The 25496-nt window shown below is 41.0% G+C and overlaps 1 protein-coding gene across 1 annotated transcript in view; it reads right to left on the bottom strand.

The window, feature by feature from the left end:
* Positions 1-3903: 3903 nt before the first annotated feature.
* Positions 3904-25496, bottom strand: part of LOC124013613 (protein Dok-7-like) — a 40197-nt gene continuing 18604 nt past the window's right edge. Inside the window, exons 6-13 of the mRNA XM_046327936.1 lie at positions 24208-24321; positions 22899-23686; positions 18242-18290; positions 16048-16130; positions 14389-14458; positions 9690-9866; positions 8206-8340; positions 3904-7746 (exon numbers count right to left, since the gene is read on the bottom strand). Coding sequence (XP_046183892.1) covers positions 7610-7746; positions 8206-8340; positions 9690-9866; positions 14389-14458; positions 16048-16130; positions 18242-18290; positions 22899-23686; positions 24208-24321 — 1553 coding nt within the window. The 3' untranslated portion in view covers positions 3904-7609. The remainder of the gene's footprint in view (positions 7747-8205; positions 8341-9689; positions 9867-14388; positions 14459-16047; positions 16131-18241; positions 18291-22898; positions 23687-24207; positions 24322-25496) is intronic.

Genomic DNA, 25496 nt, shown 5'->3' with positions numbered 1-25496 from the left:
GGAGCCTAAAGTGGTGTTGATTGAAGATCTCGTGCAGCTAGGCGATTTCGGGATGAGGCCCATCTGTGCAGCTTTGGACAGTGTTGGCGTTGTTGGTGATTTGCGCAAAGTATGATTTACTTTGTGGTGATCTGCCCATGTAGTTAATTCATAATGTTTTTATGAAGAATTCACATCATGTTTCTGTAAAACTTGTAAGCATGCTGTTGAGGCCCAGAGGTATTGGAACAAAAAACAGTGTGTGTGATCAACTAACTACACATTCTGTGTTGCATGAAAATAGCTTTGGGGTTTTCTAATATTTAACTTAATTATCTAACAAGCACTTTGCATTTAATTGTAAGCCTTCTCATTGACATTATAACTATCCTAATTTTTTTATTACATTTTTTTGTTTGAGAATGTAAGCCAGAAGCTACATCAACACTTGCATAACTCAAAGAAGGCCTGAATGCACGATGTGCGGAAGTCTAGTCACGTGTCAAGTAAATGTTTGGTCAAATTATTGGCGCACATTTCAGTTTGATATTTAAACGCTGTAAAAATAACAATTTGCAATCCTCCAAGTGGATGTGAAGCTTAGGTACAGACTAATACTCACGATAAAAAAGTTTTGTTTATTTCCATATAGCCTATGTTTCCTTTGTTTGTAAGTCATGCGTTTATGAGCTCCATGTCTGTCTGTCTAGCCATCTGTCATTTCAGTCATATGGGAGCACTCGTGGGTCCACGGCTCCATTTACGTTTTTCCGCATATTGGCCTGCATTAGCCTACTATTATATATTAGGAAATATATATTAATTAAAAGTGTTGCCGCTTTGAGTTGAGCCAGGAATGTTTGAGATGTCAATGGCTGTGTTTACACAATCAGCCCAATTCTGATCTTTTTGCCACGAATTGGTATATTGACTAATCAGATCAGAATGGTCTATGTAAACGCAGCCTATTTAGACACCCTACATAAGGTCTCGTTTCCCTGCTCAGACATTGCATGCATCAGCCAATGGTTTCGTGACACATCATATGTTATAGCAATCTATCTTTCGATGAATAATAATAATAATAATAATATACCCCGTTGATGATGTAGCATGCAACCATTGGGTGATGCATGGTACATCTGAGCAGGGGAATGCGACCATTGAGTTGATGCCAGTTTTGGTTAAGTGTAACCTATCCATGGTTAATGGTATGGTCCATGGGGAGGGACCATTGGTATAAAGCTGTCTGTTTCTCAAGTGTGCTGTGCTTCATTTCTATTCTAGTTCAGGTATATGAGCTGTGAGGAGGCTGTCACTAGCTGGCTGATGGGATCAAACATCTTTCATCATTAGCTGTGATATCCTTGATAACAGGCTGCTATTTGGTCGTAAGCGTCAGATTTTCGACCATCCTTAACATGGTGAAGCTTTCTATATTCTCAACTTGGAAGTCACCAGTGTCTTCGAAACTCCCATGGCTAATTGCAGGAGGACAATTTGATTGGGAAAATGATCCGTTATTGAATCTAATAATCTTTTGCTCGCCATCGTCTATTTCTGATACTCTTATTTTTTATTTTTTTTTTATTTTACCTTTATTTAACCAGGCAAGTCAGTTAAGAACACGTTCTTATTTTCAATGACGGCCTGGGAACAGTGGGTTAACTGCCTGTTCAGGAGCAGAACGACAGATTTGTACCTCGGGGGTCAGCTCGGGGGTTTGAACTCGCAACCTTCCGGTTATTAGTCCAACGCTCTAAGCACTAGGCTATGCTGCCGCCCCAGCAGAAAGGTGGGTGTGGGTATCCACCCCAAAGTGCTACATGGCATGACCAAGATTCAGAAATCAAGTGTCACTTTGAATGACACCCACTTGGGGTGTATTCATTACGGAAACCGTTTACTGTTTAAGAACCAAACGGAAGCAAACAGTGCAAAACTAGAGTTTGTATTGGACAAATTCAGGTACAGTAGGTCCCGTTTTGTTCGGTTTGTGTCCATTTAAGAAATGTTTGCAACAGAATTGGTGGAATGAATACACCCCAGGCTTGATGATTAAGAGGATCAGAAATAGACAAGATGGCAGCATATACAATTTTTGGATTCAGAAGAAGCTGGTGGGAGGAGCTTTATGAGGACGGGCACATTGGAATGGAATTAATGGAATGGAGTGAAACATGTGGTTTCCATGGGTTTGATACCGTTCCCTTTGCGCCATTCCAGTCTTTACAATGAGCATGTCCTCCTATAGCTCCTCCCACCAACCTCCTCTGGTTGGATAACATCATGGAGAAAAGGGAGATTTATTTTAATAAATGAAAATTCTCAACTCAAACGTTCCCCCTGCAACTAGTCATGGGAGTTGAAAAGTATCGCCAAGTAACGGTTGGTCGAAAATCTGCTGCTTACAGCTAAATAGCAGCCTGTTATCAACGGGTAATCACAGCTAATTATGAAAGATGTTTGATCCCATCAGCTAGTCACTAGCCCGGTGTACCCCAACCTGCTATAGTTGTTTTGGCAGGGTAGGCCTGATTTTGAACTTCAGCATTTTGATTTAATTTGAACCAGTGTTTTAGCAGTGACAGAGAATTTCTCTATTTTGTAAATATTTGTATAGCCCTATGTAAATACCGATTGGATTGAGTCTTCTACCTTTCACTGTAAATAAACTGGACACTGTTTTGCACCTGATCCTGTTGCCTCCTGTTACTTCCCTGATGGTTTCTCTAACATTTGGTCCCTACAACAAGCAGAATCATTTATCCACATGAGGATAAAATTAGTCCCATGAGTGAACCAGTCAAACATCAAAACAATGTTATTTGTTATAAATACAATTTAATGAAAATAAGGCTTTTGAAAAAATACAGACATATTTTTAAAAACTCTTTACATTGATCTGTGCACATATCTTCAAATGTATAATGTATGAGAAAACCAAGACGACGAATTAAAACAGGGAAAAGTATTTACAGATACTGGAGAAATATACAGTACCAGTCAAAAGTTTGGACACACCTACTCATTCAAAGGCTTTTCTTTACTTTTACTATTTTCTACATTGTAGAATAATAGTAAAGAAATCAAAACTATGAAATAACACATGTGGAATCATGTAGTAACCATTAGTTTAGATTCTTTAAAGTAGCCACTCTTTGCCTTGATGACAGCTTTGCACATGCTTGGCATTCTCTCAACCAGCTTCACCAGGAATGCCTTTTCTACAGTCTTGAAGGAGTTCCCACATATGCTGAGCACTTGTTGCCTGCTTTTCCTTCACTCTGCAGTACAACTCATCCCAAACCATCTCAATTGGTTTGAGGTTGAATGATTGTGGAAGCCAGGTTATCTGATGCAGCACTCAATCACTACTTCTTGGCCCTTACACTGCAGTGAGGTGTGTTGGGTCATTGTCCTGTTGAAAAACAAATAATAGTCCCACTAAGCGCAAACCAGATGGGATGGCATATCGCTTAAGAATGCTGTGGCAGACATGCTGGTTAAGTGTGCCTTGAATTCTAAATAAATTACAGACAGTGTCACCAGCAAAACACCATCACACCTCCATGCTTCACGGTAGCAACCACACATCCAGAGATCATTCTCTCACCTACTCTGAGTCTCACAAAGACATAGCGGTTCGACCAGTCTAATGTCTTGGGCCAAGCAAGTCTCTTTTTCTTATTGGTGTCATTTGATGAAACTTGAAAAGTTCTTGACATTTTCCAGATTGACTGACCTTCATGTCTTAAAGTAATGTTGGACTGTCGTTTCTCTTTGCTTATTTGAGCTGTTCTTGCCATAAGAGGGAAATAAATTCCACAAATTAACTTTTAACAAGGCACACCTGTTAATTGAAATGCATTCCAGGTGACTACCTCATTTAAAAAAATATATATATATTTTTTTAAGCTGGTTGAGAGAATGCCAAGAGAGTGCAAAGCTGTCATCAAGGCAAAGGGTGGCTACTTTGAAGAATCTCAAATATAAAATATATTTTGATTTGTTAAACACTTTTTTTGTTATTACATGATTTCCACCTAAATCTAGGCAGAGAGCTTGGAAATTCAAACACCTGACCACAGATGAAATAATGTCTAATCACGATATAGCTACCGTAGCTTTGATTGGACTGATCATGTCAACATTGTACTTTCAAAATCTTAGATAGCAAGCTTGCAGTCCTTCTCATATGAAGAGAAATTATAGATTAAACGTATCGGTGCTCATCGGCCATTGGACATAAACATTACTCAATGAGTGGAGGAATCTGTGTTTAACTTCAAGAGTTGCAAAGCAATCACTAGCCTGCTATTCAGTGGAGTTGGTGTGTGCACCATAAATTCAGAGAATTCCAGACTCTGATGACGAAAGACCGCCGCACCACCTTCCTGTTCAAGTGAATCCAAAAATGTATTGTATGCTGCTGCAAAAATGATGTAATATGCCAGGGAGATATGTATACTGTAGCCAAGAAATCATTACTAAGTAAGCAGTTAGTTGTTGGTGCTGCACATGTAGCCGATAGCCTGTTTAAGAGAAATGTCATCTAATATTGTAAGAGCGTTCATTATCTGCTTATATGCCCCATTTATCTATCCTATGGTTCTGACTTGGTGTACAGGGTGAATATGGTAAAAACCGCCTATTTTCTGAATTATGTTGCTGTACATTTCAAAAGTGCTGAGTAAATAGTTTTATTGACTACATCCATCCTGACTCGCTCATTAATGTACTAATCAAAATTACGGATCACCTCCTATCCACTCATCGTCCCCTTATGCCATGGTTTGTACATCTCAAATGTCAGTAGAAACCACATTTGTTTAAGCAAGTCAGCCATATCAGCTATGTTTTTTAAAAGGCAGTAAATGAGGCTGAATGAACTGTTTCGCTGCCAGAGAAGGCTCCGCTGATAGCCAGGTGTAGGGGTGGTAAGGATTCACTCCATGGTTCTGTAAAGAAAGCTCTGCTGTTTGGACAACTTTATGTAGGCACTAACAGTTTGTGGGCACCTTATTGTGTTGTTTTTGTATTTTGCTGGCATGTAAACAAACATTTTTGGGGGAGTTCCCCCATTCCACCAGGATTTAGATTTTAAAAATGCCAATCTATACTTGGCATGTAGGTTTCTCACTCATGGGTGGCACAAATTAGGATATGAGGGATGGGAATGGGTGGAGTATATGCAAATTAAATATAGGAGTATGACTATTGTTTAAAAACTGTAGTGTTTTTGAGGGCACTGTAGTGTTTAGGCGTACATTACTGTTGTATTTACTTAAGTGTTTTTTTGCGGATATTTTTGTAGTATTTACTATAGAATTCTACAGTATATTACAAAATTCTATAGTAAGTACTACCCATGATCGAGGGATGCTACAGGATGTGGCATTGTATTCTCCAGTATGCTGCTAAAATATATAGTAAGTACTACACATGAGCAAGGGATACTACAGTGTGTAGTATAGTTACTATATAATTTAGTCGTATACTTGTGTTTACAATTATATTGGAAGCACTACACAATCGAAGGATACTACAGTGTGCAATATAGTATACTACAGTTTACTACAGAATGATGTAGTAAATACTATGGTAGAATCTTTTCCTATCGGTGAAACTTTCAACAAACAGTAGGGAATACGGACAAGAAGCAATTTATATCCCTCTAAGGTAAAATATACAAAGGAACTCCTGTCTTAAATTATCTATTTCAAAAATGTATGTGTGCATAATGGGGGCCAAAGGCTCTTTTGAAAAACATTTCCGGGATATTGTTTTACATTTTTCATTTCTGCAAAGCTGAAAAAAAATCCTATGAATTTTCTTTCGACATGTTCTGAATTATTTATAGGGTGTGTGTTGCTAAAGCTCTGTCTGTCCCTCAGCGAAGCCACGTGAACCGTGAAAGCTGAAAAACAAATGGAGAGCACCTAGAAATGAACTCTACATATGTGGTCAACAGTGGGCAATTAGCCGCACTCAAGCCAAACAAAGTTCATTTAGACAACAAAGAACAATAACAAGCCTGGGCTGAGTCATCAGAAGCCATTAATGAGGATTTAATTGTGTTGTTCTCATCGGTATACAAAGACCGCCGCAGCTTCTATGCCCACTTTGTTGCATTAGCTTCACAAAGTTTCTAAAAAGCGTGGTGAGCGTTCTGAATGAGTAAGACTGCATGTAATGTACAGGACAAATAGAGACTGATTATCCATTATCTTCCCGGCCCTGTGCTGAACTAGCCTCTATCAAAAGGCCTCAATCAAGTCTTTTGTACAACTAACCGCTCTAGAATTAATACAATGATAATCAGAGAGGAGTTATGGAGGGGGACGCTCTTCATTTTTTAATCTCCCTCATCTTCCCCAAATGAGATTCTAATCGTATTGTATCAGATTAGGGGTGGCACTGGTAAGACTGAAAAACCCACTGCTCGTCCGGGTAATGACTCCCCCTAAGACTGGCACTTTCAGCCCCCCACTCCACCCAAGTCTGCCCGGGCTGTGACAGTGACATAATGTCTTCTAATGAGATTTCTGAATATACAAAAGCCTTGTTCACACTGCAGGCCTTATTGCTAAAATCAGTACTGAATGTCCAAACAGCAAGTTACAAGTGACAAAATCGGATTAGTGTGTTCTGACACCATTTGCTGACAAAGCTATGCTAGTAGTAATGACAGATGTGTGTGCAGTGTTGTAGGCTGATTGGTGGTGGTGCTTGTGCATCCGATCCCTCAGAGGTTAGGTAGCAAGACAAGGTGGCAACAATGCCTGCCATGGACATTTCCCAGTTGCTTTGAATGTTCAAAATCATAGTGTAAGAACACTTTTAAAATGATACAGTCTATTTTGGCTAGTTAGCTAGGTAGCTGTTTAGCTTTCTAGCACAGTCACACATTTGTTGGTAAACAATTAACAAGCTAGTTAGCTACCGCATGTTCACGTCAAACTGCCAACAGAGCAGCTAGCAAGCAACAAGATATGCCGAATAACAGTCTAAAAACCCCTTGAGGGCAAATAATTCATATTTGACAGTTTAGCCACAATTTACATGGCCAGGAATCAGATTTGTATCTCTTCAAACCACCTAAGAATGTGGTTTGAAATGTAGGTTGAAATGTCCGATTACATGTGCTTTTGAACTGGTCAGTCTGCAGGAAAAAGAGCAGATGCAAATCAGAAATGCAAATAAATAGGATTTGAGTCACTTTAAACTGCCAATGTGAACACAGCTAAAGAGAGCCTTGATTGAAATGTTCCCTTCCATCCAAGCAGCAACTTTTGTTTTTTTCCTTAGAGTCTGATTTCATGTTGCTTTCGTGATGATTGTGAAGCGTCAGTGCTGTAGGCCTACTGTTGGTATAATTCACACTGAGGGCAGAAGGCGTGATTCTTGGGGTTAGCCTTCCCCGGAAGAGCCCAGTAATTGGGACAAAATTCAATGGAAGCTGTCAACAATCGGTGTTAAAGATATCAAATCTGGCAGATCTCAGAGGAGTTTGACATCACGGCAATTTGAGGCGTCCCAGGAAATCCATGTTTCTGATGAATTCTATACAACAGCCTAGTCTAGGCCAGTCATATGCCCTGTGGAGGTCAAGATTGGAGTTAGGATGTCACTGTGGTACTACCCTCCTCCTCTGCTCCAGGGTGTGAAGACCCTCCTCTCTCCCCAAGGCATGCTGGGTACCCGTTTTGTGGGCGGCATCCGTAGCAGTGATGTCGATCAGGGCATATTTAGAGGAACTTTTCCCTGTAGAGTGAAGGAACACCAGACAGTCCATGAGATCAGTAATATTTTTGACCCTCCGTTCAGGACATCGTGCATAAAAACAGAATGAACACGGTAGGGAGGTTTATTTAAAAACAATGAGTGATCACTCTTGTGTACGGTTACCATTCAAATGAGAGAACAGCAATATATTCCTGTCCTTGAGCTACAGAGGAAGCAATGAGATTGACTTCAAGATTGCTTCAGCTATGCATTCTCCAGGCGATCTCATAAAGTGGACAAATCCTTACACACATGCTCGCACGCACACACACACACACACACACACACACACACACACACACGTCAACACACTCTGGGAAGATGACCACATTAGAGCAAGAGACTTCACCATGGTATTCCGAACACCCTATGACCTTCTGACACGGCTAAACTGGAACGCTGCTCCTCCAAGTGATATATAGATGATAGCACACAAACCTTTCTCGCGTTGACCAAGACTGTCCCTCATATTCCCGGAGAGTAATGATGTTAAAGGTTGACTTTTTTGCCGATTAGACCACGCTGATGACGGTGGCTCAGTTGTCACTCGGAAAGATCGGGAGCAATCTCCAACTAATGGAGAAATAGAAATAGGGGATTATCATTTACCAAGAGTCTCTCAAGTCTTATTGGGATCGATACGCCAGTGGTCGCAAGCTACCCTGATCCTCTTCACCATCCTGTAGTTCTGAGCGATTAGCGCTTTTTGAGGTCGGTGAGGTCGGTTCAGTTTATATATAGTACATTATAGTACTGTTTCGACGATTTTTCAAACACCAAATAGATGATGAAATAAAGACAGTAAAATTATTTTAGAGCTTTTCAATTAAAATTCCATAGCCAAAAATTGTGATAATAATAATAATAATAATAATATAATCATTGTGATCATAAAATTTCTAAAAGATTGAAAATATTCCATAGCCTATCTCAGGTCCACATTGGGTAGAAAAATAGGAAACGACTATGAAATAATACAATACTTCAGTTGTGTATATTAATTCATTTTTATTTACTGACTTTAATATTTTTAATTCCTTAAAGTAATCCTCTTCTCTCTGCTCAGGCAGTAGCAGCCAGCCAGACAGACAACCTACGTTATCTCTGTGCTCCCCATACTGTACTGTCTTTAGTCATCCTATTTGTCTAGACTAGCCTGCCGAAGTATTCTGCAGAGCTGTCTGACAAAATTAGTAGATAAGGCATACTTTCACAAACTGTCTCTTTCCTTCTCGTAGTTGTATTATGCACATTCCTCGCTCTCATGTGGTCTATGTGTACCTAACTTAATTTAGCAGGTGAAAAAGTCTCTGTCCGAGCTGGCGCAATGAATTATGGTCATTGTAGTTAATTACTATATTTCTGCACTGAACTAGGTTATGAAAACTACAACTCCCTTCAGCCCAGCATCCCACATAGTTCTTGATGTCGGTAGTTACCGGGAAAAAAATAACATTTTGGTTCATCCCTCAGCACTACCAGTCTGTTTCTTTTTGCGTGCAACCAAGAAATCTGAAATACAAATGGTCACACTTGAGTCTTGTGCTCACGCAAGAAATATATTGTATGCCACTTGATATTGACTTTGATCACAATAATACCTTCAATATACAGTGTACTTACATGTCACAGGAGGCTGCTGAGAGGAGGTTAGTTCATAATAATGGTTGGAATGGCGTGAAGGGAATGGTATCAAACACATGGAAACCATATGTTTGAAACCATTCCATTTTATCTGTTCCAGCCATTACTAAGTGCCTGTCCTCCCCAATTAGCCATGTACAATAGTGCACTTCTAGATGCACATAATTCAATTGGCTATAGAAAAATTCATAGCAAGGCAGAAGACATTGAAATCACAGAAGTGCGGACCACCAGAGACCCATAAAAGACAGGTTGTTATTGAGAAAATGGGCTCTTACTCTGTCCTGGAAGGTGTTGACCAGTCCCCCTGACCCCAGCATGCTCCTGATGCTCCAGCTCCATGTAGTTCAGCTGTTTCTTAGACATGGGGCTGATGGGAATATTGATGTATGTCACACCATCACCGCGGGGTCTTTCTGGAGCCACCATGTCTGGCGGAAACACAAACTTGGCCCCTGCCAGTAGAGAAATACCAGGTTGTTATTCACAGATCGTTCTGGAGGCACAGATGATGCATACCTAAAACAAAATATGAATCTGAACCACACGAGTGTTATTTCCAGAATGAACTTCTCTACACTCTACCATATTCTCAATATTAGTGACCTACTGGTGGCCATTTTGTGGCACTTAACATGCTGCTGTGAGTTTCTGTTGGTGTCTCCATCAGGGCAAAGCAATGGTCTCATAGAAAAATCTAGTCCTTGATAGGACCTACAAAAGGTATTAGCAAATGTGTGCAACTGAACCTACTATAACAGATGCCGTATCTTAATTTGATCATCCTGTTGTTACAGGAATTTTCCTGCCCTGCAGGAAATGCAAACTTGTAGTGTATTCAAGGTTTAAAAAGGTTTGTGAAGTTTGTAATTTCCACTTAAATATTTCAGACTTGGTTTCCCCAAACGAAAAATGTATCAACCCCTACAAAAAAATGGATTATAATCATTGATTATAATCCACATTACAATTCAAATGTACTGTTGCTTTGGGATGATTTTTTAAGATATGGTATCTGTACATACCCAGGACTAAAGTTATTATTTATTGCTGAACGGTTGAAATAGTGGGGAAAATACATCTTAAAACAACCAAAAGGTGTGTATTGTATCAGTTTTAAAAGTCTTTCCTGTCAGACACAGAAATTAGACTAATAGAGCAAGTCAATTTGTTCCACCCACATGCTTTGCACCTGCTCTCAGATAGTGTAGAGAGACAAGAGAAGGAAGTCCCCAAAGAGCTTTGCCTGTCATAAAGCTGAAAGCCATTCAGGGTAACGAGAGGAATACATTACTGGGTGGTTGACTGCCATTGACTTCAATGTCTTATTCGTTCAATGGTATAGAAAGTAGCTAAAATATGTACATTTCAGAGTACCGGTAGTCACTTTTTATCAGCTACAGTAGATGCCATTGCTTTTCATAACCTGATCCATTACGGCGTTCCCGGCCTTGAATTAAATAACGTATACAACTACAACCTACAAATAGGGATTTGTGAAGGATCTCATTCAAGGGCTATAACAGAATTTGGTGTTCAACTTTTAGATAGCGATGTAAATCATTACTGCTCACGTAATATTTTAAATGCTTCAGAAAAATCTCTTAAACTGCAGTAAGATGTTACTACATCTTCTATTGTAACCTGTGTATCTGCTATCACCAACGGCACGATGTAAAACACTGGACGCAGCTGTTCTTGTGTAAACATTGTTAAATCACATTCATCTTTCTAGGTCAGTGCATCTACTCCCTATAGCCAGGGGCCATTATCTGGAAGAACAAACACTGCATTAAAGGCCCTTTCTATATAAAACAGTTATGGTGGTCGTCTTACTGTGAAAACAGTGGGATAGGAAAACCGATACCTCTTTACACAGATAGTTCTAAACAGACCATGGGAGGATTTACGCCACTTTTTCCTGTAAAGTCAACTAGCTTGATTTAGGATCAAAAAGCACCAGATTCTGTACAAATGTTTCACAAATACAACTATAGGATAAAACCCTCTCCCTATTAGTACACACAGTTTTTGACACAAGCCTCTGTTTCATTTAGCTTCTCTCAAGAGAGTCAAATGACAGTATCCCTCATACATACTGATACAGTACATAAAACGCAACGTTAGTGGACTAACGTTCTGTACATCAAGCTGCCTCACGCTAGAGAGGCTCCTGCCGTATGGGCTACACTGGCTCGGAAAAGGCAACCTACTTCTACAGCGATTCCATTCCTTCATTCCATTTCAACCCTTCAAAATGGCGGCATTGGCACCCTAACCAGCTGAGCACCAACAGTGTCAGGGCAATATTTCTCCAAAGTAATTGAGAAGCCATTCGAGACTGGCAGTCTCTCTGCGTGTCTTTCCTTTGGTATCGTCTGAGAGTACTGATGCCTAATTGATCAGACATTAACCATCCCTTGCAATCACAGCAGGCCGTAATGGCAGCCCATTACGACAGTGGGCATGCACACAGCTTCAGAAGCCGGGATCTTTTAGCCTCCTTTCACACAGAGTAAGCCCAGCAGGGGGGCAGCCATTTTGGCAGACAGCTCTTTGTGGTGCAGCACCGCTCTGTGGATTCTCTTTGGAAGGTCGGCTGCTTTGGCTTGTAGAACAGAGTGCCAATGGTCTGTGCCAATTGTCTAAGCAGGGGCTCTATGCTGCTACTCTAGCTTTTTGTTGTACTCTGGTGGGTAGGAATTTGTTTTATCAAGCCCAGTTGAGAGGTTATTTTGTCACTGAAGTTCTGTGAAATTTTAGAAGTAAGTTTATTTTTAATAAGGAGCTGAAGGTAGCCAGTTTTGAAAAGTTCAGGGAATTTTTTGGCACAGGTTGTTGGACATTTAAAAAAGTACAGTCGCTAGAGAGCTGATTCTTTTGTAAGGTAAACAGTGTCCCCAGTACTCATGACCGAAGACCTGTCCTAGAGAGTTCCAGCAAGCCTGAGGGGCACTAACTACTATCTAATGTTATGGCTTCGACAGGAGGAGGGTGACAAGGTGACACGGGAACTGAAGCCAAGTGTGGGAGGAAAATGGCGGTGGAATGAGTGATGGGTGTGGTGCCACTGTGTGACAGCGGTGAGGATAGTTCCAGAACAGGTGTGTAAAGGACTGAGGGGACGTGGGAGTGGGCGGCCTAAGTGACCCTGATGACTGTCCCTTCACCTCACATCATGGCCAACACTCTGTCATGTGCACTTCACTGCCTGGACATCCTTTGCGGAAACGCTGTGTGCCAACAGTACAACAGTAGAGTGAGTGTTCTTCTCACAGCTGTAACAAAAATGTGTGCTCCTTATGCAACATGAGTTACATAAATACAAAGGCAGGATGAAGCGCTCAGACATTTTCAAACACAGAGGTGACAATAGACATAGAAGCAGAGACAGAAGCCTGAGAAGTGTACAGCATGTAAAACAACAGGAGAAAACACATTTTTACTCACTGTACTGAACAATACTTCAATTGAGTTGGCGGCGCAAAAAGCTACTTTGACACAGGCACTACTGTTCTGTAATACTATTTATCAGACGTTAGTTATGGCCAGAGCTATACATTTAGAGAATTAGGCCAACGTTTAGAATGTTGAATACTGTTCTAATTCGAGACATTTAGTTATGTAGCATTGTTCCCTATGCAATGTTAATGGGGAGAAAACATGGCTGCTATAGAATGTTGAAATGTGATGTAATGCAGAAACCGCATATGCCCAACTCTCTAAATACACTGCTCAGGTTAAGGCACGCTAGGTGTTCTAAAGTGTACACCTCGTCAAATGAAGTGTTCCCTGTCAGGCGCTAGTCTATTACCTTTGCTCAATCTCACAGAGCACTCCAGGTGTCACAGACCTGTCTGTACCTCTTCTTTGCCCTCTCTGACCCCTACATCTGGTGCTTGTCTCAATCCAACAGGATGCTGTTTGTCTGTCTGTCTGCCATTCCAGACGGTCAATATGTCACTCCACACACTCTGAGCAGCAGGTGATAACTCATCAAATGATCCACTTTAATGGAGAGAGAGCACAGGAACTTCGGCGAGAAATTGAAAGGTGAAGTTCAGCTAAAACCTTGCCTGCGATTGACAACTGAGTGTCACGCCTTGGTCATTGTATTTTGTGTTTTTGTTATATGTTTGGGTAGGCCAGGGTGTGACATGGGTTTATATGTTGTGTTTCGTATTGGGGTTTGTAGTATTGGGATTGTGTATGATTAGGGGTGTGTCTAGTTAGGCTTGGCTGCCTGGGGCGATTCTCAATCAGAGTCAGGTGCTTGTCGTTGACTCTGATTGAGAACCGTATTTAGACAGCCTGACTTTCGCGTTGTAATTTGTGGGTGTTTGTTCCTGTCTCTGTGTAGTGTTCACCAGATAGGCTGTAATAGGTTTCACGTTCCGTTTGTTGTTTTTGTATTTATTCAGTTATTTCATGTACCGCGATTATCTTCATTAAAGTCATGAGTAACCTACACGCTGCATTTCGGTCTGACTCTCTTCATTCAACAGACGACCAACGTTACACTGAGAATTAAGAAGTTACCTCAGTTGACCTGAGAAGTTGATAGCCTAGAAGCGAAACCCCAAATTTTCTGTTGAGGAAGATAAACAAAAATAAACTGCCCATCAGTCAGAGGCACATTAAGGGCAGCCATTGTAGATTTAAAATAAAATAATAATTTTACCATTATTTAACCAGGTAGGCCAGTTGAGAACAAGTTCTAATTTACAACTGCGACCTGGCCAAGATAAAGCAAAGCAGTGCGACAAAAAACAACAACACAGAGTTACACATGGGATAAAACAAAAGTACAGTCAATAACACAATCGAAAAATCTATATACAGTGTGTGCAATGTTTTGACTGGCTCAGTATTCAGACAAAAAATACTAACATAAATGACAAACCTCATTATCTGGCTCTCTCCAAGCTCATTTTCGGCTATTGTGGGACAGAACACTGGAATATTAAATGCACTCACCTTCAGTCTCATGAAGGAACCGTTGTTGTCCACAACTGCCCACCAGCTCATACTTGCTTTTCTCCTCTGGCTGAAAGACACAATAAGTAACATGCTTGTTTAGAAGGGCGGTTTTACATCAAACTAAGTCAAGCCTGAGGCTATAGTTAATTACAAAGAATTCAGTCCAACTTGAATAAAAAAATATATATATTTCAACAACAGACTAAAACCCAGACTTAAAGATAATCTCTACTCAACAGTTCACGGGAGTCACTCAAGTCAGATTTAGAATTGACTAATTGGAGTGTACTGAAATCTTACAGGCTTGTCTACTTAAGCTGAAAGGGGCATGTAGCTTGAGGTGTCTCTTGTTCTTATTGAGGCTTATTCATGCCTTTTCTTCTGAGACCATTGTTCTGGGGGTTTTGCTACAGTCTTTGGTGTGAAAACATGATGGAAAAGTGCAGCATCAATGCTTCCTGTCATACTGAAGCGTAAGAGATCCTGACTTAGGTAGTAAAGCTCTTACACAATGTGTTCTGTCTGGTCTGCTCCATAGCTGCCAAACAGTGTGTTACACTGACTTGCTTGGCACACCCACATAATCCTCCCCAAAATAACTGCCACTTTATTCTAATGAACTGTTTTTAAAGATGCACTCTCAAACTTTTGTATAATTTCAGCCAGTAAATTTGAAAGTGGCTCTCACAATCCAAAATGGGTCACTGTTTTCTTGTGTACTACATCATCCAACTGTGTACTACATAAATACAACTGTGTACTACATAAATACAACTGTGTACTACATCATCCAACTGTGTACTACATAAATACAACTGTGTACTACATAAATACAACTGTGTACTACATAAATACAACTGTGTACTACATCATCCAACTGTGTACTACATAAATACAACTGTGAACTACATAAATACAACTGTGTACTACATAAATACAACTGTGTACTACATCATCCAACTGTGTACTACATAAATACAACTGTGTACTACATAAATACAACTGTGTACTACATAAATACAACTGTGTACTACATAAATACAACTGTGTACTACATAAATACAACTGTGTACTACATAAATACAACTGTGTACTACATAAATACAACTGTGTACTACATCATCCAACTGTGTACTACATAAATACAACTGTGTACTACATAAATACAACTGTGTACTACATAAATACAACTGTGTACTACATCATCCATTTTGTGTGATATGTTACAAATGTAGCAATTTGTATATCATACGAATTTTGCAATATGTTACACATCTCTTGTGCTTAAGATCCCAAAGTGCATCTTTAAGATGAGAAGGACTGTCACTTAAGACCACCATTGTGTATACGAGCAGTACTGACACATCACATAAACATTGATCAATGTTTGTTCCACTCATGTTAAATATTAGGGTCACAAAGAAATGGCAGACTGCAAATGTTTGGATAAATTATGAAAAATATATAAAAACCCAAAGTGTTCTACGTAACTATGCAATATCTTGTAATTTTTTCTGTTACTTTCTCAAAAAATAAAGTATTTCCCTTTTTTTCCATAGACATTTGGCCTCACAGGTGTTTCCTGTGAAAACAATTGAAGCATGTGAGTGTGATGATCGTAAGAGGAGTGAGGAATCCCATTCATAAACCTCCTACCTCTGAACTCTTCTCCAACGCCCAGCTATCCATGGTATCATACTCAACTTTGCTCCTCTCCTCCTTACTTTTCAGCTTCTTGTCTGGTGGCAAGAGGAAAATAAAGTGTGTTTGAGATGTGCAACAACACATCAGACTCCTATCACACTGCAGTAAAGCCTGTGAGAAAAATATCCCTATGTCAGGTTTTCCTTTTTGTCTACTATAGATGTAGGATCTTAATTTGAGCCAGTTTGCTACAGCTGGAAAAGAATCCTGCAGCAACAGGAAATGTGAATTATTACATGCATTATAATTCATTTACATTTTTGTAGGGGTTGACGACGATTGCAGGGGATTGATTAATCAACGTCTTACAAGACCGCAACATGTCAGAGGACAGGATATACTTTAGCATTACATTGTCTGGAGCTCCCTAGTGTGGTTGGGATAAGTGCTGTATTACTCATGGGGATGGCTCTGTTACGAGCACAGCAGCCAACACAGTGGCCCTGATGTCATTTCCAGTACAAATGGAAACCTCCACAAAACCACATTGTCTAAATAACAGTCAGCGTAATGTTATACAATCTGGGGTCATGCTGAACAAATATGACAATGGTCTATTTAGTTAGTCATTTTCTTGTTTACCATCACAGTAATGTAAAATTATATTGCTTCTTATAACATTCTGTTTCATCCTGAAGCAACTGGTTGAGATTCTCTGCATCTCTCCCAACCATCTAAGCAGCTCAATCGCAAAATCAATGCAGCATGAAGAAACATAGAGAGGCATCGACAGCTTGACAAAGGGAGGAGAAATAGTCCAGGAAATACAGAAAAGAAAAGATCTTAGTCAACGAGAACAGGGAAAGAAGTGAATAAACAAGAGGGAGGAATCCATGAAGGAAGAGGCAGGCTTTGTCTGTTAGCATGGAGTTCAGTCAATAAAGAGTGGAGGAAATCAAAGGAGAGCGCTCTCTTACCTTCAACGGAACTGAATGACCTTTCACCTCCACACATGGAAGGCCTCCATCTTGTAATTTAGGGTACAGCAGTTGCACTTCAATGGGCTTCTCTTCTTTAGGTGTCCCTTTACAGTCCACACCGTTCTCCAAGCAAGGCCCAGAGGGTAGTGGCTGTCCAAAACATACACCACTGTGGTGAATCTGACCAACCTATAGGACAACGCTGTTCCCAGGCAATGCTGGTGTCACCCTAGTGGGCGAATAGCACTCCTCCCCGTTCTTGCACTTGAAGCAGTTTTCGTAAAATGATAGTCCCCTTGTCTCCCCCCTTGTGGCCTTGTCAAGCCAAGTTCAGATCACGCAAAGGTCTGCAGGTGGTAAGGTTTCTTGGGATGTAAGCTCACGTCCCAAAGCTGAGGCCGTTGACTCATACAGATTCTGTGTGTTTGTCTTTTTACATGGTTCTCCGGTTGTGCCGCGGGAGCCTAATAGCTCAGCTGAGAGCTGCTGGTTCCTCATTCATCCTCTTCAGCTTCTCAGAGCTGCGATTGGTCACTGAGGCAGGTGAGGGCGTGGTCTCGATAACCTCAGTCCAAAGGTTCTGTGCTTGCAGCTCAACGTATATCTAGTTATACACGTTCTGCACATCGGTTTAATAATTCATGGGATTCATTAATTAAAAACAAACTACTGTAATGGCGTTCTTCGTTTGTAGAAAGAGAGTCGGACCGAAATGCAGCGTGGTGGTTACTCATGTCTTTAATAAATGAAGAGCGATACATGAAATAACTTAATACAAAAGCAAAACAACAAACGGAACGTGAAAACCTAATTACAGCCTATCTGGTGAAACTACACAGAGACAGGAACAATCACCCACGAAATACAAAGTGAAACCCAGGCTACCTAAATACGGTTCCCCATCAGAGACAACAAGAATCACCTGACTCTGATTGAGAACCGCCTCAGGCAGCCAAGCCTATACTAGACACACCCCTAATCAACCACAATCCCAATGCCTACAAAAACCCCAATACGACAATACAATAACCCCATGTCACACCCTGGCCTGAACAAATAATTAAAGAAAACACAAAATACTAAGACCAAGGCGTGACAACTACTTATCGAAACATGCTGCAAAATAAACAAGTCTGAAAATAAATTCATGCTTGGACAGGGATATTAAAGGCATATAATAGCATCGGTGTGCATACACACGCACACAGCCAGTGGAACAGACTTACCTGGTATGGCTGGCATTGCCGAGCCCACTGTGGAGGAGAGCGGGTTCCCCTGTGAGAAAATAAGGAAAGAGAACATCTTCAATAATTCAGACTAGATGAAAACGTTCCTTTCACACAATATTTTCTCTTTTTGTGCCAGCTTTTCAACTAATATAACTAGGGCATTGTCTTTATGTAAAAACATGAGAGCCACTATGGCTTGCTCACATAGAGTTACAATGACTTATTGAAACCCAAGGGTGCTTAATGGTCTTTGTTTTCCTAGCTGAGGTTGAGTATCACAACGATGTTGATAGATGTGCACTCACACAATGCTTTATCCAATAGGACCAGTGCTGGGCAGCTAACAGAGGAATTATTGTACTGTAAGGCTGGACCTTTACGGCACTCGTAGGGAATATCTTTCAAAGTGACCGAAGACTATACTAAAGAAAAGTCAGGGGAATCAACAGAACTATCCCTTTTTGTTTTCTACAAAGGTCATCAGAAATGAACCTTGATAAAGCAATATGGGATCATTAATATTTAAATGCACCACCAGCCGAGGGAGCTCTAGGTTTAAAATATCAATAAAGTCACACATTGTATATGGGGTAGAAAAAAACATGAACATCATTTGAAGTTGTTTCATCAGAGAGTGAAAACAGACTCCCTTCGATGAAAGAAGAGCAATTTGTTTTAAGATGTTTGAAATTCTTATGATCAGAATTTTTTTTAGATCATAATTCTATCCTCCTGATTCCTGCTTACTAGCAAAAACTAAAGAAGGAAGTAGCAGTGCTTCACTAAATGAGCTAAATGCCTTTTATGAGCTAAATGACTTTTATGCTCGCATTGAGGCAAGCAACACTGAAGCATGCATGAGAGCACCAGCTGTTCCAGACGACTGTGTAATCATGCTCTCCGTAGCTGATGTGAGCAAGACTTTTAAACAGGTCAACATTCACAAGGCCACGGGCCAGATGGATTACCAGGGTGTGTACTCAAAGCATGCACGGATCAACTAGCAAGTGTCTTCACTGACATTTTCAATGCTGACCGAGTCTGTAATACCTACATGTTTCAAACAGACCATCATAGACCCCGTGCCCAAGAAAGCGAAAGTAATCTGCCTAAATGATTACCGTCCTGTAGCACTCACGTTGGCAGCCATTAAGGGCTTCGAAAGACTGGTCATGGCTCACATCAACACCATTATCCCGGAAACACTAGACCCATCCAATTTGCGTATTACCCCAACAGATCCACAGATGATGCAATCGCAATCGCACTCCACACTGTCCTTTTCCACCTGGACAAAAGGAAAACCTATGGGAGAATGCTGCAAATTGACTACAGCTCAGCGTTCAACACCAAAGTACCCACAAAGCTCATCACTAAGCTAAGGACCCTGGGACTAAACAAATCCCTCTGCAACTGGATTCTGGACTTCCTGTCGGGCTGCCCCCAGGTGGTAAGGGTAGGCAACAACTTATCTGCCACACTGATTCTCAACACTGGGGCTCTGGGGTGCGTGCTTAGTCCACCTCCTGTACTCCCTGTTCACCCACGACTGCGTGGCCAAGCACAACTCGAAACTCATCATTAAGTTTGCTGACGACACAACAATGGTAAGCCTGATCACCAACAATGATGAGACAGCCTATAGGGAGGAGGTCAGCGACCTGGAAGTGTGGTGCCTGGACAACAACCTCTCCCTCAATGTGAGCAAGACAAAGGAGGGTCGAACAGGCCGCCATTAACATAGATGGGGCTGAAGACAAAGGAGTTGGGGCTGAAGTGGAGCGGGTCAAGAGTTTCAATTTCCTTGGTGTCCACATCACCAACGAACTGTCATGGTCCAAACACACCAAGACAGGTGTGAAGAGGGCACGACAACACCTTTTCCCCATCAGGAGACTGAAAAGATTTGTCATGGGTCCTCAGATCCTCAAAAAGTTCTACAGCTGCACCATTGAGAGAATCCTGGCCGGTTGCATCACTGCCTGGTACGGCAACTGCTCAGCATCTGACCGTAAGGCGCTACAGAGGGTAGTGCGTACGGCCCAGTACATCACTGGGGCCCAGCTTCCTGCCATCCAGGACCTATATACTAGGCAGTGTCAGAGGAAGCCCCAAAGAATTGTCAAAGACTCCAGCCACCTAAGTCATAGACTGTTCTCTCTGCTACCTCAAAGCAAGCGTTACCGGAGAACCAAGTCTAGGACTAAAAGGCTCCTTAACAGCTTCTACCCCCGAGCCAGAAGATTGCAGATCAATTCATCAAATAGCCACCCGGACTATATACATTGACCCCCCCTTTGTTTGTACACTGCTGCTACTCGCTGTTTATCATCTATGCATAGTCACTTTACATATTACCTCGACTAACATGTACCCCCGCACATTGACTCGGTACTGGTACCCCCTGTGCATAGCCTCGTTATTGTTATGTAATTTTCTTGTGTCACTTTTTGATTTGATTAGATTGATTTACTTTAGTTTATTTAGTAAATATTTTCTTAACTCTATTTCTTGAACTGCATTGGTTAAGGGCTTGTAAGTATGGATTTCACGGTAAGGTCTACACCTGTTGTATTCGGCGCATGAGACAAATAACATTTATTTGATTTAATATAATCAAAAGCACTGCTTAATAAAATAGGTATATTTTTTGATTAACAAAAAATCAGCTATTCTATTCGACTGACAATTCTTTTGAAAATATTTTTATCTAATCAAGAGTCTCATGCTCTGTGTATGAATAATACCACTTTCAAAGTATATAAGCATGCAGTTTTACATTGTAAATCACTTGTAAATGAGATTATTCAAAGATCAAATTGAAGGGTTATTGTTTCTTGTGGTTCCATAACAAGCCAAGAAAGCGGAAGAAAACAAAGTTTGTAAAAAGAAAATAAGTAAAAATCAATTCCCTGCACTTGGATGACCTCAAAGTGAGAGAAGATGGTCAATACAGCTGTTTTCATCTCAATATGACATCATTTCTGGGTAACAATTAAGTACCTTACTGTGATTGTTTTCAATTAAAACTGTCAAAAAGAAACAAAAATAGCTTCTTAGCAAAGAGCAATTTCTCAAAGAGCAATTTCTCAATTTTGCTTGGATTGTGTCTGGGAGTAGTCTAAATGGGTAGGGGAAAACTGAAAACTAGCTGTTATTGGCAGAATGCTTTGGTACCCACTTTCTTATTGGTCTATTAACTAATTTACCGTCTGGTGATGTCACCAGGCAGGCTAAAACGCCATCCCACCAAAAACAAGCTGACATTTCAGGTCTTCAAACAGCTCTTACATTAAAAGTGTATTATCATCCAGGCTCATAGTGTGGAAATGTATATAAAACACAGGTAAATAACGTTTTTGACTACACTGAGCCTTTAAAAAGCCCAAGACAACCCAGAGTGGTGGTACAAACTCAAGATGGAGGCCCATTTAGAAGAGCAGTAACCATTGTGACACAGATGCTCTTATAAACACACTTTCTACAGAGATGGGGGTGTTTAATCGACCATGAACAACATCTACACACAGAAGAGCATTTCCTGACCTTATTGAGTGAGAGGACAGCTGATATCTCAAATGCCTGGTAGAGTCAGTGTTGGGGAAGCTACTCTGAAAATATAGTTTACCAAGTTACGCTATACTAAATTACACTTAAGAAAAATATAGTTGACTAAAGTTACTTTGAAGAAGTAGTTTACTACATCCAAACTACTTTGTAAAAAAATATCATATCTAAATCTGAAATGTCATAGACTACAAATTGCAGGAACAGATTGCTTTGGAGTCAGACGTTAACAGAATGTGTGACTTTATCTAATAAACACAGAAAGTGAGAATTAGGCATACAAAAAGTGTTTCAAGTGACAAGTAGGCAGGTCTGATGTTGAAAAAGATAGGAAATTATTGCCTATTTCACCTATGTATTATTTTCTTAGTAGTGTATAGTTCAGTAGTTTGCTAAATCGCTACATGGCTAAAAAGTTGTTAACTACTGAAAACACTACCAAGATTGGAATTTAGTTCAACTACCACCAAGCAACTGCAAAATGCAATTCAATTACTAGTTGAACTACATGTAGTTTACTACTCCCCAACACTGAGTAGAGTGCAGACAGACAGGCAGACAGATAGGCAGCAAGATTATTAATGTTCCAACACCAATTGCTGTGAGATAGATTTCACACAAAGGGACGCATTGACAACTATAGCCGGCAACAGATGATACCAAGATGACAAGGGTTTACTCACAGTCAAACAAGCTGTTATAAAGTGAAGTCTAATCAAAAGCAGTTGACAGTATTTTTGTACTTTGGTAGTTGGTACTCATGAGAAAAACAAAGCAACTCTGAAGAAACTAAACATTTTGGCACATTCTGGCACATTTTGTCAATTTGATGATAATAAAAAGTGAGACGAACCAGTGGAATACAGTCAATTGGATTAAAGATAAACATGTTTTTCTTCTTTAACACTTTTCATCCATAGATTAATAAAAGTGACCAGGGGAGCATCTCAAATGTATTTCCTTGATTCCTTGAGTCCTCTCAAAACACATTGGAGTAGAGGATCCTAAGTTTCTCCAATAGGTTTTGAGAAGGAAGCGAGGAGAGAGGACACATGGAATAAAGAAGATTCACCCCAGCTCTCTGTACCTTGAATCCTCCACAGGTGGGGCAGATAGTGAGGAGGGTTTTGGAGGCAGTGGGTTGGGAACTACTGCAGATCTGACAGGACTCTGGGTGTTGACTGTCACTAGGGGGCGCCACCCTTCTTTTGCTCTCCTCAGAGTGGCTCTGCAGAAGCTCTGTGGTGGAGCGCCTGGCAACATTGTCCGAGAGACCCCCGAGAGGAGCATCTTTCCCCCCCTGTGATGACTCACATAATGGGGGTGAACTGGCCACCTGGTCCATAGGTGTTGTGGAGATATCCTGCCCCCTGGCCCCTCCTGTTCCCCCCTGCAGTAGAGTTCGGGGGGTGTCATAGATGTACCTCGGTGAGGTGGGTACCTGGTACTCATGTCCTGGTGCATGGGGACAGGTACAGGGGGCCAGGTCTAGAGACAGGTGAGGGGGCAGGCTAAGCAGGGAGACATAGTCCAGGCTACCCAAGTAGGAGGAGAAACTCCCAGAGTACGAGGAGTGGCTTCCTGTGGCGATGCCGCTGTCGGACGAGCTCTGGCGACCAATCTCCTGCAGCTGCCGGGACCGAGGGGTCTTGGCTACTACACGGGCTCCACCCACCAGGCTGATGGACGGTTTCTCCTTGGCCTGTAACTGGCCAACGATGGTCTCTGTGCGGGTAGAGCTTGCTGTGACAGGCTCAGTCCAAATGGCCAGCCGGCTGCCGACGATGGAGTCTGATTGGCTGGTGTCGGAGGTGTGAGAGGAGCCTGATATGCTGCAGATGTCTCCCGCCACAGACAGACCATATGTGGAGGAAGCTGCCAAAACAACATAAGAAAACACATTATTTAGTCTTTAAAAACAAAACTATTACTTCTATACCGTATCTACACAACACATTGAGGCGCTACATCAATAAAACATCAGATTATCCAAAATAAGTTTCCTCAGTCAATTGTCTGACTGGTATTCACAGCCATAATACTCACAATAAATCAACTAAATAATAAATATGACACTATAGAAACATACTTTTAGAAGGTTACTTTAAAGCAACAAGCACCATTACTGGGAAATGCATCATTTTCCATGGATTAGTCATGGAGAATAATAACACTAACACTAGTACACGTTACATATGTTAGAGTGGCGGTACTTCCTGAAGTTTGTTTAAAGTGAAAGGAAGTGAGGTCTGTTTATGAAACTAAAGGTTGGTGTTTTCCTAGTGTTGTCAAGGGAAGATAAATGGTGGAGTGGCAGTGGAGGCTGGTGGAGATATTAGATTGGAGGACGGGCTCATTGTAATGGCTGGAATAGAATCAACAAAGAGATACAGCACCTGTGCTGCTCTGGTGAGACAGCATGTTGAGTCGTTTCTCCAACTCCTGGGCCTCATGGTTCACCCTCTTATCAGAGTAGGCCTGGTTAGCGACAGCGTCAGAGTAGGCTGTGTCTGTCAGAGTGAAACACACAACAGTGTTCATTTTATTTTACCTCTATTTTACCAGGAGTCAACAGTCAACAACAATACGTAGTATCAAAAAACACACTAATACAATGATGAACTGAGCTGCAGGATAGGAACGAAACTGCTTAGGGAAGTCACCATGAGACCGTTGGTGATTTTAAAACAACAGAGTTCAATGGCTTTGATGGGAGAAAATTGAGGATGGATCAACAACATTGTAGTGACTCCACAATAATGACCTAAAAGACAGAGAGAAAAGTAGAATAAAAATATGCAAAACATATCATCCCCAGCTTCCAATTGGCTCATTCATCCCCCATCCTCTCCCCTGTAACTATTCCCCAGGTCGTTGCTGCAAATGAGAATGTGTTCTCAGTCAACAAGTTACTAAAGTAATACTGCAAAAGAACACTGCTTTACACCAGACACTAGGAGAAGAATTCACCTTTCAGCAGGACAATAACCTACAACACAAAGCCAAATCTACACTGGAGTTGCTTACCAAGAAGACAGTGAATGTTCCTGAGTGGACAGTTTCGACTTAAATCTGCTTGCAAATCTATGGCAAGACTTGAAGATTGCTGTCTATCCATGATCCCCAACACTTTTACAGAGCTTGAAGAATTTTGAAAAGAATAATGGGCAAATATTGCACAGTCCAAGTGTGCAAAGCTCTTACGAGACTTACTCAAAAAGACTCACAGCTGTAACCACTGCCAAAATGTTTTGCACACCGTTGCAAAACATTTTAATACGGTGTGCCCTCTATCTGTGAGGGTGAGAACGCTAGGCCTTTAGAGGGCTAATAGAGAACAGAGTCACATGGGAACACCTTGCTGTTTATGCAACACTACATGTGTTTATTAATAGCACTGCTTGCCACGTGGCCTCTGTGGTACACGCATTGGATTGTTAATACTGCGGCCACGATCTTATATAAGTTACCTTAGTCCTAACCCAAGATCAGCTGTTATTGCTAAGTTACATTGATTTCCTGGTCAACCCATATTTTTGAAAGGGTGCTTCCCAAGGGTCATTGTCATTTTGGTTGTGCAAGAAGAGTGCAAAATGACATATATATGGCAACGGACTACCACAAGAATTTCAATATGTTATCTAGCTGTTAATGAATGGACTGCAATAGCTGACATCTGCTTCTT

Source organism: Oncorhynchus gorbuscha, linkage group LG25 (assembly GCF_021184085.1).
Source record: "Oncorhynchus gorbuscha isolate QuinsamMale2020 ecotype Even-year linkage group LG25, OgorEven_v1.0, whole genome shotgun sequence".
In the NCBI taxonomy this organism is placed as follows: domain Eukaryota; kingdom Metazoa; phylum Chordata; class Actinopteri; order Salmoniformes; family Salmonidae; genus Oncorhynchus; species Oncorhynchus gorbuscha.
The sequence above is the reverse complement of the archived record's forward strand: the minus strand, read 5'-3'. Positions and strand labels throughout refer to the sequence as shown.